Genomic DNA, 14542 nt, shown 5'->3' with positions numbered 1-14542 from the left:
CTAAAACATATCTCTCAAACTTGAGGAGTCAAACTGGGCAGAGGAACAGTGCTGCACACACTGAAGGCACCATGGTGCAAAATGATATAGACGAGACAAAGAACAGATGTTACATTCAGCCGAGACGTAAGAGGGATAAAGACACAGTGTTTATCAAACATTGCTGATTTCCTGTTTAGTACTGTCAAATAGTAGAGCTGCACTGACTCAGAGTGTGAATCATACAAGTCAATATATCTGGCATCTTATGAAGATTTAAAAAAAGAAGGGAAGTGATTTCTTATCATTGCCAATGTCTGGAGGAGGGTTTATTGTCTGGATTTGTGGAGGATGGACCTAGAAACTAGAACATGAAGCATCTTGTCTTGAGATTTGGTGCAAGAATGTGACAAAACTAGACACCGATTTATGGCGAACTGGACAAAGGGGTGACGAATGTGGAACTTCAGATATAGGGGAAGTGGACTGATCTGGCATTTCTCAAGGAAAATAGGCCAGGTTTGATGGAAATAAATATTTCTTTTAGCTGCAGGTGGAACCCTGACCTGTTATTTCAAAGGCTGTGAAAAATGCCACTGGCTTTTCTTGATGAGGTCAGTAAAGTAGTCCTGACATTTGCCAGAACTTCTTCTAAAAGTTGAAAAGCAGAACTCTCCAACTTTCTATTAGAAGGTGATGGTGAGACGCGATCCTCTTGACCAACAAGATGTTTGACGGATACTTTTGGTTTTACTTTTTAATGTGTCAAATTTAAGCTACCACTTAAGACTGATAAAATTAGAAATTATTTCATCCAAGTCTTTTCTGTCACACATATGAAAAACATCCACACTCTTTCTCACTTTTCATAGTCATAGCTACCAGTACTTCAAACATCCAAGGGCCTTCTTGAGACTATGAGACATTCTGGTATTTCTTTCTAATAATGAGATTATTAACTTCTCTCTTCATTTCCAGAGGTACTTTTAAAGACAATCTGAATCTGAAAAATGGCCAAAAATATTCTCCACTAATGGCAAAATCAATGCATGGCATACGAGTGGTTGAGCACTCAGTGAAATAATGGAGAAGTGAGATTCTTAGCTCCTTAAACAGAAAGGATAAAGGTTTTTAATTGCTTCTATGCCATTTGAAGGACTTTCTGAAATTTCTCCTTTTCACTTATAAGGGAGAAACCTCAGTAAGGGCTTGAGGCATGTTTTTGTTTGACTCTTTCGTGTCATCTACTACCTTCTGCTGTTATCTGATTTAGTTTTTTTTTGTTTACTAGATTGGTAAAGCTTGATTACTGCCTCATCTTAATAAAATCATGACTGTCTCAGTGTTTTGGTTTTGAAGACCTTACTGAATCACTTCATCTTCTCTGCCCGTAGGATAACAGTCGCCGAGTGGAGAACATACTGAGGTTGTGGATCATTGAGGCCAAGGACCTGCCAGCCAAAAAGAAATACTTCTGTGAGCTTTGCCTCGATGACTCACTCTACGCCCGCACCACCTGTAAACTCAAGACTGATAACGTCTTTTGGGGAGAACACTTTGATTTCAATAACCTGCCTGCTGTCAAGAGCATCACGGCGCACCTCTACAAAGACACCGACAAGAAGAAAAAGAAAGATAAAAACAATTACATTGGACTTGTCAATATCTCCGTCGCAGCTGTTACTGGACGACAGTTTGTGGAGAAGTGGTATCCAGTCAGCACGCCAAACCCCCCCAAGGGCAAGACATCTGGGCCTATGATTAGAATCAAGGCACGCTATCAGAGTATGAACATCCTTCCCATGGAGATGTACAAGGAGTTTGCAGAGTACACCACCAATAACTACATGCTGCTATGCTCGGTGCTTGAGCCTGGGATTAGCGTCAAGAACAAGGAGGAGATGGCATGTGCACTTGTTCACATTCTGCAAAGCACTGGCAAGGCTAAGGTTAGTAGCAGTGATTTATCTCCATTTCCTCGCTTTAGTTCTCTCTGTGGAGAAATAATGGGTAACAAAACCAGAATATTAGACCATTATTTTGTCATGAGGCACAGATAAGACATCATGAAAGCACATAGAGGTGAACTATTCCTACAGTATGTGCTCTATGTGCTCATCCAATGAACTATTGACCTCCACAGCCATAATACAGATGAGACAATGACACGACAGGCAGGTGATTGCCTCCTGCTGCACTAGTCTGTATTACATTTTTAACTCAAACTAATCCCTTACATATCTCCCCCGCAGTGCTTAATGGCATACCGATGCAGGACAGAAGCAGAAAATATAGACCACTGTCTGTAGCACTGCAAACACAGAGAGATTAGTCTGCCACAGTAGGAGTTACGTAAGTCTCCCATGACAGCAGGCCACTGGACTCCGATAATCTTCCAAGTATCCAAAATAGCGGCATTTTACTTTACTTTGACTCTCTCGCTGTGAATTCTCTGGACAGCTACCTGCTGTATTCACACTGCTGTATTTCTACTAGGGAGCTGGTAGAATAATGTCCATTTAATGTCTGAACTGATTGTCTGGGACATCTGTACAGCTCCTCAGGGTAATGTCTAGACAGGTTCAGGGTACCAGTGCATGTCAGAAAATGTCTTAGGAGAGGGAACCCTGTCTCATTGGCTGAGGGATGTAAATACAAAGATATGTAAATATGTTTAGAGCTGAATTGAATTTAATCAATAATGAAACAAATCATTAGATGCAGAGAAGTTTAATAATCCTAATTGATTTAACTCAATTCCAAAGCATTTCTAATGGAAGATTAGAAGATTTATTTTTGGCAGGAAACTGGCATCTTGTTGCCACTATAATGTCTGAAAATGGAGTGTTGCTTAAGGAACATCTTCAGCTTCTTTGTCTCATCAGTTGCCTCAATTTACTTTTCCTGACAGGATCTCATCAGCAGAGCTTTGAAACTTTCTCAGACTTTATCACAGTTCAGCAGAATGATGAATAATTAGTGCTTAAAAAGCGATGTCTATCCACTCTGTACTGTCAGTCTGCTGGTTTGGGCAAGGCACTGATAGCTGCTGATTGATGGGGGGAAGGCCTCTACTGGTCCCCGGAGAGACAGTCACAGGCTAATTACTTTCAATTAATCCCCACATTCTGAGCAAAGCACTAAAACTTTTACTTCTCTCTCACCTTCTAGTCTTCCTTCCTGGCAGGATTTCTGCTAGCTAGAGAAATGCTGCTTGTAAAACATCACTGGCATCAATGGTGGTGTCTTAAGGTTGCTGAGTCAAGCTTGCAAATCATGAGAAACACCTTAAAATTATGTCCTCACTACATCTGTGACCAAGAAAAAATGCAACCTGAAATATTCCTTTTCATGGATTTTTTTTTTTTTTTTGTGGGGCTATAAACACAGAGAGAAGCTGCAGCTTCCCTCAGAAGAAAAGGCAAACAGAAGCTTTTGGACTGATGTAAACAGGAAGAATTAATGAAAGCTGCTGTCAGAATGTGAAGTGTCAGTGCTGTTAGCCACTGCAGCTTCCTTTTCTGAAAAAGGCTTTCATCAGTCCAGAAACCGTGAAGTGATCTGACATATTTAGGAACTCTCACTCTTAAGTACGTGTTTCTCTTTTAGCCTTGATGGATAAAGCAGTCATGTCATGCCAAACACAGCAAACAGCCCCACCAACAAACCACTTATCCTAAAATATTCTCAGGCCTAATTAGGATATCCTCTGCTGCTGCAGAGATGCTTTGTATACCCACATCTTGGCCGATGTTGTATTGCTTGTTCATTTACAATCCAATGATGAAGCTCTTTTTGGATTCACTGCCAATTTGGGTGCCGTCGTTCCTAACATTGGTGAGTTATATTTAGGAATAAAACAGTTTGCCTGAGCAAAGATAAACTTTGGAAAATCCTGTGAGCCTGGTTTTATTGTTTGCCTGCCTATGTTTAACACAGCCTTTGGTTATTTACCTCGTTCCATGGTATTGTTATGTAGTCTTCCAATTTTGCAATGTCAATTCCAATTCGAATTCTGTCCACACCACAGTGGATTTCCATAGTTCAGCATAGAGGGAGTGAGACTATACATTGCAGCTGCACTAGATTTAAATGACTTTCTTTATGGAGAGTCTTGTGAAGAATTTCAGCTCTGAACTTGATGATGTGCATCATGTTTAATCATCTGTGTACAAGTGGGACACAGCTCCAAATTGCAGCTCGCTGTTCAAGATGCAGATTTCAGGTTGTAACAGCTATTAGTATGCAACACTTGAAGACTTCTGTTTCCTCCTGTGTCATTTTATCACCCGTCACCAAATAATTACACCCCAAATATTTTGCTCCATTGCACTCCTGCTCCTTATCTCTTGTTCTCTTCCCACTTTCCATCTTTGTCTTTCTCATTTCTTATTCAAGCTTCATTGCATCTTGGGGCCTAAGCTCTCCTGAGAGATGTGATTCCCGATGCTCTATTGATGTCTGGATGCCACACAGATGCTGAGTTTATACACTCACAGACCGATGTATAATCACAAGACATCATCAGGTGGTTGCATATAATTTAATGCTTGACAAAATAGACACATAGATGTAAGTGGTCTTAGTCTAGGATCAGGTTGGAGGTGCACACTGTGGCTGTAGGGTAAATTAAAATTCTAGAGCCACATCTCTGAAATCAAAATCAGAAATCCAGTAGTAACTTTAATTCTGATTTGATGTGCTGTAAGGTCCTGACACCAGGCCACCTCCTCCCCTGTGGGACATGCTGTTTTGTCCCTGGAACCAAGCGGCTCAATCAGAGGCAACTCCTCACTAACATTAACAAGCCCTCTGCTGTGTGGGAATTGCCTGGAGACGTTCACCTTTGTTTCTTCTGAAAATATCCACTCCTGGCATGAATCCTTTGCGTTATTGATCTAGTCTTCTTGACGCCTCAGCTCTTGGGAAGATTATGTTCTAATTTTGTTGCTGCTCCTCTCAGCCACACCGAGTATGGGAAGTGATGATAAGGAGGATTTATCCTCATGATAACAGGCCAGAGGAGGATGGTGTCCTGGTTATTATGCCATTGCATTTTTATGTTACTGCTCCTCAAGGTAGAATAACAGCCCTGGTTAAGAGGGGGAAATATGCGAGTCTGCCTCGTCTGTGGTAAATTGTTTGTCAGCTTGCAGCACAGCCCCAAGTATCTTCTTAATGTATTGATCTGTCATCACTGGGCAGTGATGCTCATCACTACACTGGCACACAGGCACAGTTTGTTGTATGTAGTATTATAGTGTGACAAATGACCTACTAACATGACACGAAGGCTCTGGTAGTTCTGAATTCCTTTGGGCTTTTTCAGTGTGGCTGTGAATGAACTAGTTGAGAGGATCATAACATCCTAACATGTCAACCCTCCCCTTCCACCAGACTCTTTATTATAATCTTAACATTTACCACACACAGGTAAATCAGAGAATCATATCCTCAAACTCTTTTCTAATCCCTGTCTGATTTTCAAGTGTTAGAGAAGAGGTGAAAACAGACAGAAAGTTAAAGGCACCAACAAAGGGGGGAAAAAAACAAAGAAAGAAAAGCTCCTTGCAGCAACACAGTGTTTGAACCCAAAGAGTAGCAGGCCGAGTGAAACATTCAGCTGCACAACCACGTTCAACACATTGATCTAGAAGCCTCTTGGCATCTCCGTTGACATTAAAATTACATACAGAGTTTCATAATCTATTTAGAGCCATACTGTGTGTCCAACAAATACGAGGCATGCAAATGAAGACGAAAAAACAGAATTGAAAGTTTTCATTTTGCTCTAAGAATTGTTGTGCAGCCTCAGAGGGACTGGCATGACCGTAGACTTGTTTTTATACATTTCTTTGGAACATAGCAGTTTATGAGAGATAATGTCACTTAGGGCGTGTTAATCTGACTCGTTTCACGCTGTTTAAACCTGGAAAAAAATGTACTGCAATATAATCAAGTGAAGATACCCCTCCTAACTGGAATGCTTTTTAAAATAAGATTATAAGACTCAATTGGACACTTAATGTCACATTTAAGGGGCAAAATACATGTTCCAGGGTATCCTGGACTTAATAAGAACAGAAACACACACACAGTCAATAAACATGATGTGTCAACGCTAATGACACTTGCTGTAAGACCCCTCCAGTCAGACCTATCTTTATAATGATCGTGTGCACTACAAGTTAAAGCACAAGAGCTGCAACCTTTCCTGTTTTTGTGCTGAATGACAAGCGTCTGTGCCTACGGGAGGAACAGCTTCCATTTCCATTCGGCCTCCAGTCCCCTCCATCAAACCAATGTGACCCTCACAGGAAGGGAGCTGCAGGCTATAATGCTGTAACACTATCCACCAGTCTCCAGGGAGGGAGTCCAGGGGAGGCAGAAAGACAGAAAGACGAGTCGAGGCTGAAGTGGTTCCTGTTATCTCCCCCTGAGTCTTTCCTCAGCCCTTGCCCCAGGCTGGAAAACCAGGTTTATTGATCAGTCCAATTGTTAATGTTACAAGGTTTCTGCTTTCCCCTTACATTCAGTTCCTCTTTCTCACCTAACTCTCCAAACTTTGTCATTTTAAATTATCCAGTAGTGTGTATTTACTGCCAAGTGTGGTCGATACAGTACACACAAGTCACAAAGCATCAACAAGTAATTTTCATTTTAGTTGTTTTCTAATGAATCCTGTTTTATTTCCCAATAATCTTTTTTTTATTATTCATTCACAAGATAAAGTCTATAAACAAAAATATGCTGAAATTGAAATGTGTGTAATATTATACAAACAAAAACAATTTCTTACATTAAAATACTAATTCAACAGCAGGACATCTAGGCGGATGTGCAGTATTTCAGTATGTTTCAATATTACATTACACAACATCACATTTATTCATCCATTGTTCTTTTACACATGCATTGATTCACATACATATTGCACATTGCAGAACAAAGAAGCCGAGCTAATGGACCTGCCAATGATATTTGAACTCACTTGAAGCATCCATAAACTGTCCAGTACAGCAAAGCCTCCACTATTATATTTTTTCTGATGTTTATACCATTATAGAAACAAACAAACAAATATTTCTCCTTTCTTTTCTCTTTTTTATCTCTTACCGTGGTGTTTCTGTTTGTATGAATTAGTGTGTAATTACAATGCGGCTTACAGTGGGAGTCCTGATTAATTTGTCTCTCTTAAGTTCAGCAGAGGCCTGTGTTTTTATTCCTCTGCTCCAACACTTGTGGTCATACGCTTTGCTTTGGAACATTGCAGATGTAAGCTTTGCCCACACATGGGGGCTGTGCCTAGTGGTGATTAAATTGGTGTGTGTATGAAAGCGCAATGGACAAAGCTTTATGAGATTTTACTAGTGAGTGAGCCCATCCACAGGGAACGTCATCATTTTCAACAGGACTCTGTTCCCTACTATTTATTAGATCGGATCAGTGCTGCACCATCTACCCTCCACCCTGACCCCATCTTCACATCACCCTCCCTTCTCTATGCACTTTCTTTTTTTTCTTCTCTTCTTGAGCCGCGGTTTAGCTGATGAGACGTGGCAGCAATACAGGAAGCATCCTACGTCTCCTTATTAGCAGTGAGGGGTGGGGATTTAGAAGAATGAAGACGTCAGAGAAAATGCTCAAGGATGACAAGAAGGAAAAGGAAGGAGCTCTGATCTCTCTTTAGAACTGGATTGTTCATACTGTACTTTTATGACACTTGAAAGTTCAGTATACACAGTGCAATACAGTATAATTTACTGACATTTTTACATAGATTTTATACTTTTGAACCAGTCGAGACCTGAAAGCTACTTGATCAATACTTTATCAATTACAGGGAAAATACTTTTTGGTTTTAATTAATTATACTAATGAATTAGTATAATTAATTAGTATCAACATCAGTCACTCATGTGGACGCTAATGTTAGCATTTATCCCAAAAACACAGGTACAGTCTTGGACAGAGCTGCTAGAATAACTGCAGACTATACATCAAGAGAAACACGTAAATTTACATCTTGTCATTTAAGTTTCCTCCGAAATGAGAACCGAGGAATCAGTTGCCACCTGCAAGGTGAGAAATCAGTCTTAGGAACATATGGCATGATGTGGAAAAGGGTTGACATAATTTATGCAGAGATGAAATATGCAAATCCACTCTAATTTTCTTATATCCATGTATTGTAAATAAGCTCGGAGCTTACTTGCAAAAATCTCAAACTGTGTGCACAGATACACATGTACTCAATCTTCCTAATATAAGTTGGTGGGCCCGGCAAATATCAGCTCATGTACAGCACGTCACTGTAAGAGATTATTGTTAGAGGAGGTTGAATTTCATTTTGTTTAGGCTTCCTGCAGACGTTATTCTATTATTCTGTCGGTCTTTTGATGGCTCTCTCACTCTGCTGTGCTCCTCCTCCATTTCATCTGACCATTCTGTCTAATCAGGCCTGCATTTACCTCGCCTCAGTGGCCACATAAGGAGAGCAGAGTGGAGAGGACGGAGTAGAAGAGGGAGGGAGAGAGCCACAGATGGGTAGAGGTTAGAGGAAAGCTCATTATTGGGATGACATTTCCTTCAATAAAAGAGTTAAAAGAAAACCCACAAGCCCTCCTGTCTAATGATGGGATGGGTGTCCATACACCTCAAGAGGCCAGGTTTCCTCAGGCGTCATTGTGTAGTGTGCACTGCTCCCTGCTGCATGTCTTATTTTTAATAACCATGAACATAACAAATTACCATGCATGTCTAGTAAGAAGAGAACTTGAAAAATATATTGTTAGAAATTTCATTCAGTCAATTGATGCCATAGAATCAATGTCATGTATCAAGTAAACAAACCTGAATTGCCACAAATGAGAACTATTAGCTATTGTATCATACAGTATTTACATCCACAACAACAATATATCCACAAATAAATCTAAATGAATTGCAGATAAATTGTTGTTGCAAGTATTTACTCAGTAAGAGTCACAATTCAGTAGATGCACCTTTGACAGAATTACAGCCTCACACTGCTATTTTCTTTTTTCTTTATAACCACTCAGGCTCTGTCAGGTTGCTTGGGGATTCAGAGTAAATACCATTTTTCAAGTCCAGCCGCAAACTGGACTGAGATCTGGACTCTCACTCGGCCACTCCAGGACATTAAGGTTTTTGTTTTGAAGCCATTCCCGTGTAGCTTTGTCTGTATGCTGGGGTTTTTTGTAAACGGCATCAGGCTTTCCTCCAGGATTTCCCTGTATATTCCTGCATTTATTTTACTCTTTAACCTCCAAAGCCTTGTGGGGCCTGCTGTAGAGACACTTCCCCATAACATCACAATGTGGCATTTAGTCTGATGGCTGAAAAAGTTGTTTTGGTCCCAGAAGACCATGGGAACATCATCCAACTGAAGCCACATGCCTTCCTGTTTTTTTTTCCTTTGTCATTCTCTCACACAACTGCAACTGGTGAAACACCCGGCAGAAGTTGACTCATGTTTCCATTAGTCAACATAAGTCTCACTTTGTTTCTTTATGACTCTTTTAGCTGTACTCCAGTGGATGTTAACTTACTTGGTATTTATCCTGTATCCTCTCCCTTACTTGTGCTTTTTCATTGCAAAGTAGCTTTGGGTTTGTCATTGTGGAGCTACAGAGACCCTGTAGCATTATACATTGGGAACGGTGTCACCTTAACAGGTGTTTGTATTGCATATTGTACACTTGAAACCCATTGAGCACACACAGTCAGTATTTTTAAAAGATTATGTGACCATGTGTACTGGTACTGTATTTCTGTACATACTGTATGTTTGTAGTGGGTAAATTATTACCTTTATTACCTGTCTTGACTAAACAGCCAAACAAGTAGGCAGTGTCTGGCTTTGTTTGATATTTATACACTCACACCCACCTTTGTGCTGTATGTTTATGTGCATGTGCAGTTGGTGCATGTGTGAAAAATGAAAATATTTTAACCAAAAATCCTCCTTTCGCTGCACATCAATGGATGATTGGCTCCCTGCGGCGTATCTTTGATTAGCCGGATAACAGGCTTCTGCAGCAGCGATAGAAACCGTCTGAGAAGTTCTGTCTCTTGCCTTCCGCCTCCTCCTCTGGTCTTTAAAGAGCATCACACCGTCTCCTCCTCTTTTTCTCTATTTCTCTCCATACATCTGTCACTTGCTTCTCTTCTCTGCTTTCTCCCTCGCTGCAATGCTGGTTCCCCTAGTTTAACAAGCTGCCAGAGGACTTGCATGAGAGTGCACCCAGAAATTTGTTGAAGGGATCTAAACAAGGGATGATTCATCCCCAGATGGCTCAATTTCCATCCTTCTCTTTCAGAGGTTGAATTTTGGGAGCTCTAATGTCCATCTCCACCTGTTATTTTTATGCAGCTGATGCATAGGTCCAGTGGATATTTATTTTAAATGTGACTTATTTAAATAAATGAAAATGGTTAATCACACTACCAGCTCCTTCAAAGTAATGTGTTTTCATCTAGGCTTTCTGTTTGTATGAGAACAGAGATTTATTTCTGCCTTTATTCACTCATTGACAGAAGTCAAAATCATAGTGCAAATAACATTTCAATGAAAGTGTAAAAAAAATAATGGTTTATATCATTATATGACGAGTCCTGTCACAGTTTTTTGTTTGTTCAGTAGCAAACAAAATGCTCACTGACGCATACGGAGTTTGAGTTCTGGGATATGTCAAATTCAAAGGATCGAATGAATAGATGTTTTTTATTTTCCTCCACTTCAGTGAAGTGGAGGAAAATGACAGAATTATGCTTTTTTCACGTTCACTGGTCATGTGCGCACAAATGTGTTTTGAAAAGCTGTCACACTGCGGCAGTATGGTGAGTTGAGACGAAATCCTGTTCCCTGTGTCACATAGAGCACAGGTGCAACTAGTAAAGGTGATAATCCACACTATTAACCCACAAAGACACTTAAATAGTTAGTGCTGCTACTATATCTGCTATAATCTATACGTTTCTATTGGTGATGGATCAATTTACTGTGTGTGTCTCTCTTCTAGTGACAAACCCATAAGACAAACCTCCAACCTGCAGACCTATCTGCTGTCTCTGCAGTTCCCCTCAGATCTACTGAGCTCTGCTTTTAGTGCCTTTCAGCTGCTTGGCTTACTCTAATAAGCCTAGTGTCCAGGCACAGGCATGAAAACACTTATCATACATAACTGTCCAGCATCTCACTGATACTGTTTGTACACTGTTGTAGATCACTGATGGGGACCAAGTGTGTCAGCAGCGGCTGGTCAGGTCACTGTTTTAGGCAAGAAGCACATTGAGATGTACAGAGTATGAAATGACAGGAAAGTTTAATAAGTGGAAATATCACAGGCTATATAAAGAAAGCAGAGGAGGATGGATCAGATGAAACTCTGAAGGACCCGTCTGGTTCCATCATAACCCACTTTTTATTTGTTTTACACACCGACAACTCTCACCAGAGGATGTTTTATTGTTGAAATCCAGCATCCATTACTCTCTGTAAATGAACAGACCAATTCTTAAGCATATTCATTTACTGTGCTAACATGATTGCAGCACTTGTAGCTAACCTCGCCCTTGTCTTGTTTTTGTTCTTTCCAAAGGACTTCCTCACGGACTTGATGATGTCAGAGGTGGACCGCTGTGGGGAGAACGAGCATCTCATCTTCAGAGAAAACACACTAGCCACAAAGGCCATAGAGGAATACCTCAAACTTGTGGGACAGAAGTACCTGCAGGACGCCCTCGGTGAGTGGACCAAAAGACTAAAGTCCTACTCCAAATTACTCTTTTCTTTACACATTTCTAGTATTTTGTGCTTGTTCTTTTCTACATTGTCTATTTTAGTGTTTATCTTGTTGCTGTGACCTTGTGCGCGCCCCCTGTGCATGTGTCTGTCACTCTTGCACTCTCTGTAAGCTGTAGGCTGAAGTTTGCTGTTGTGTTTTATCTTCACATTCACCTTTGAGCTTATTCATTCGCTTGCTTGTAGAGAATATTAAGTTAACTTCAGCGTCAGTAAATACAATTTAGTGGGTGGAGTATAATTAGACAAGCACCAATGGCATTAGAGGTGACCTCTCCCCCTGAGAATCATTTTGATCGCACGACAACAACAGCAACTATTCTGTCATCTCTGTTTTTGTTCGGCTCATCACTGACAAGACAATTCAGATAGTGACACTCTGATGATCCACCTCCTTCATCTGAAATTGAACTTCATAGCTCAGTTGGATAAGGTGAAGCTACATTAATAAAAACGTTGCAAGAGACAAGAGGAAGAAAAATATCGGTTTCATCGACCTTCTCAACACTTGCTTATTATTATTATGAGGTGATCGACCCCATGCACCCATGTCTGTTTATCAGTCTACAGCCTCGACCATAAGCACTCCGTATGCACTATATGCTTTTCCCTTTCACTGAAATGTACACAGCTGTAGTTTAATTTACAAAGGCACACGATCTTCCTGGCACCCATCTCCTGTATGCTGCTGATATTAATGCTTAATAGGTGTTTATGCCATGTCTGTGTGTACACGTGTCTCTTTCTGGCTTTCATTGCAGCTAGAAATGTTGCCTGTGTCTTTCTGTCATGGTTTGTTCAGAGACATATTGAGGGCTGGTGAATTATACATCGCTGCTTTTGGTGGAGTGTCTGTTGTTTGACGTCTGCCTAAACTATTGAAATCACTGCAACAGCGACTGGGGCAACACAAGGACAGCCAAGCCTTTCTTCAGACCACAGGGGAGAAAGACACTCCCGTTCCCATTTCAACAATACTGATTAGAGTGAAATAACAACCTCACACTGCTGCCAAACTAAAGATTGGCTCCCTTTTGCAGAATCATTGAAATCATAGCAGTAATGGGCTATCTTTTATCCAAATGAAGGTAACGAAAAGGACATAGTTATTTTTGCCGCCATCTTGTTTGGCTTACAAGAATCTTGTGGATCTTCCAGTGTGTTTGCTGTCAGCAGTCAAACTAAAGAGCAGTTTTCTAGGTGATTGATGGGCCTAACGATGATCTCTATGAGAAAAGTCAACCTGTGTTTCCTGTTGCTGATATGATCCTGTTGTGCAGCTCATCAAGAATTTACAATTTCTATCAGATTTCCTTTTTTTTTCCCTACACTCCAATAAATTCCTTCCTTAAATTAACATTTCCTGTTCACTTTGCTGTTTCTTTCAGGGGAGTTCATCAAGGCACTGTATGAGTCAGATGAGAACTGTGAGGTGGATCCGTCCAAGTGTTCAGCAGGTGACTTACCAGAACACCAGAGTAACCTGAAGATGTGCTGTGAGCTGGCCTTCTGCAAAATCATCAACTCATACTGGTAAATACTGAAACAAACCTTTGAGCTTTTTTCTTGTTCACGATTTATAACAAATGTTTTCTTCATATATTGTCCCTGGAAACAGACTATTATTCTTTAAGATCTTAATCACAATCAGAACACTGCTGTGAAGAGGGCTTTTAATTAGAAAGTAAATATTTTAATCTGTTAGAAAACTCAAGAAAGCTCTTAGGAGCCAGCTTAACTAAACCTTTGCCAAGAATTGAGAATTAGACGCATGTTTCAAGCAGTTTACTCCTACATGCAGCGAAGATTAGGTTTCATTTTATGTTATAAATATTTATGTATAAACAGATGTTAGAGAAAATTATCTTCAGGCACTCTTAGACAGAAAGTAGTGACACTGTATTATTAATTAATCATAAAAAGGAAGCAACAATGACAGCACTGCAACTCATAAAAAGACAATTATGATAATTGTTTATAGGAAGAACTTATAATAATAAGGATATAAGGAGTGAAGGAGAACTAAATTGGGGGTGTAGAGAAATTCTGCGCTGGTTGACGAGGAACATTGTGAAAACAGATAATAACAGAGAATTTAGTTACCACTCTGACCAGTGCAGACAATAAAAATGTATATTGCAATCAAATCAGTGCCAGCTCTATTCTTGTTGTTTACACCACTGATAAATGCAGAAACATTTGTTGCAATGCAAATGATAGGCCAAAACAACCCAACTGTAAATTATACGACTGCTCCAGCTAACATGTTATTATTCAGCCTGACCAGTTCTTGGTGCAGTGCTCCAAAGTGACCAAATCATCTGTTCTGAATATGCTTTGGGTTTATACAGAGAACATGAAATATAAAATACACAGTCGCATTTATGTGATGAGGTAAAGATAATTGGTTGCTCTCCTAAAAAAAAATATATATATTTCCGTCTTGTTTCTTATTGTCAACAGCGTGTTTCCAAGAGAACTGAAAGAAGTCTTTGCATCATGGCGGCAGGAATGTAGTAACCGGGGTCGACCGGACATCAGTGAGCGTTTGATCAGCGCGTCCTTGTTCCTGCGGTTTCTCTGTCCAGCAATTATGTCCCCCTCGCTCTTCAATCTGATGCAGGAGTATCCTGATGACCGAACGGCGCGTACGCTCACACTAATCGCCAAAGTCACCCAAAACCTGGCCAACTTCACCAAGTGAGTGTGCTTTCATACACAGCACCACGTAGCTAT

The 14542-nt window shown here is 40.3% G+C and overlaps 1 protein-coding gene across 13 annotated transcripts in view; it reads left to right on the top strand.

The window, feature by feature from the left end:
- The window catches only part of LOC113158578 (disabled homolog 2-interacting protein), a 120842-nt gene that overhangs the window by 92665 nt on the left and 13635 nt on the right, over positions 1-14542 (top strand). For all 13 annotated transcript variants that reach the window (XM_026354569.1, XM_026354564.1, XM_026354565.1 and 10 more), the window contains 4 exons: positions 1374-1928; positions 11604-11748; positions 13195-13339; positions 14270-14506. In XM_026354569.1, the coding sequence (XP_026210354.1) occupies positions 1374-1928; positions 11604-11748; positions 13195-13339; positions 14270-14506 (1082 nt within the window). The remainder of the gene's footprint in view (positions 1-1373; positions 1929-11603; positions 11749-13194; positions 13340-14269; positions 14507-14542) is intronic.

The sequence above is a fragment of the Anabas testudineus genome, chromosome 12, assembly GCF_900324465.2.
Source record: "Anabas testudineus chromosome 12, fAnaTes1.2, whole genome shotgun sequence".
In the NCBI taxonomy this organism is placed as follows: Eukaryota; Metazoa; Chordata; class Actinopteri; order Anabantiformes; family Anabantidae; genus Anabas; species Anabas testudineus.
The sequence above is the reverse complement of the archived record's forward strand: the minus strand, read 5'-3'. Positions and strand labels throughout refer to the sequence as shown.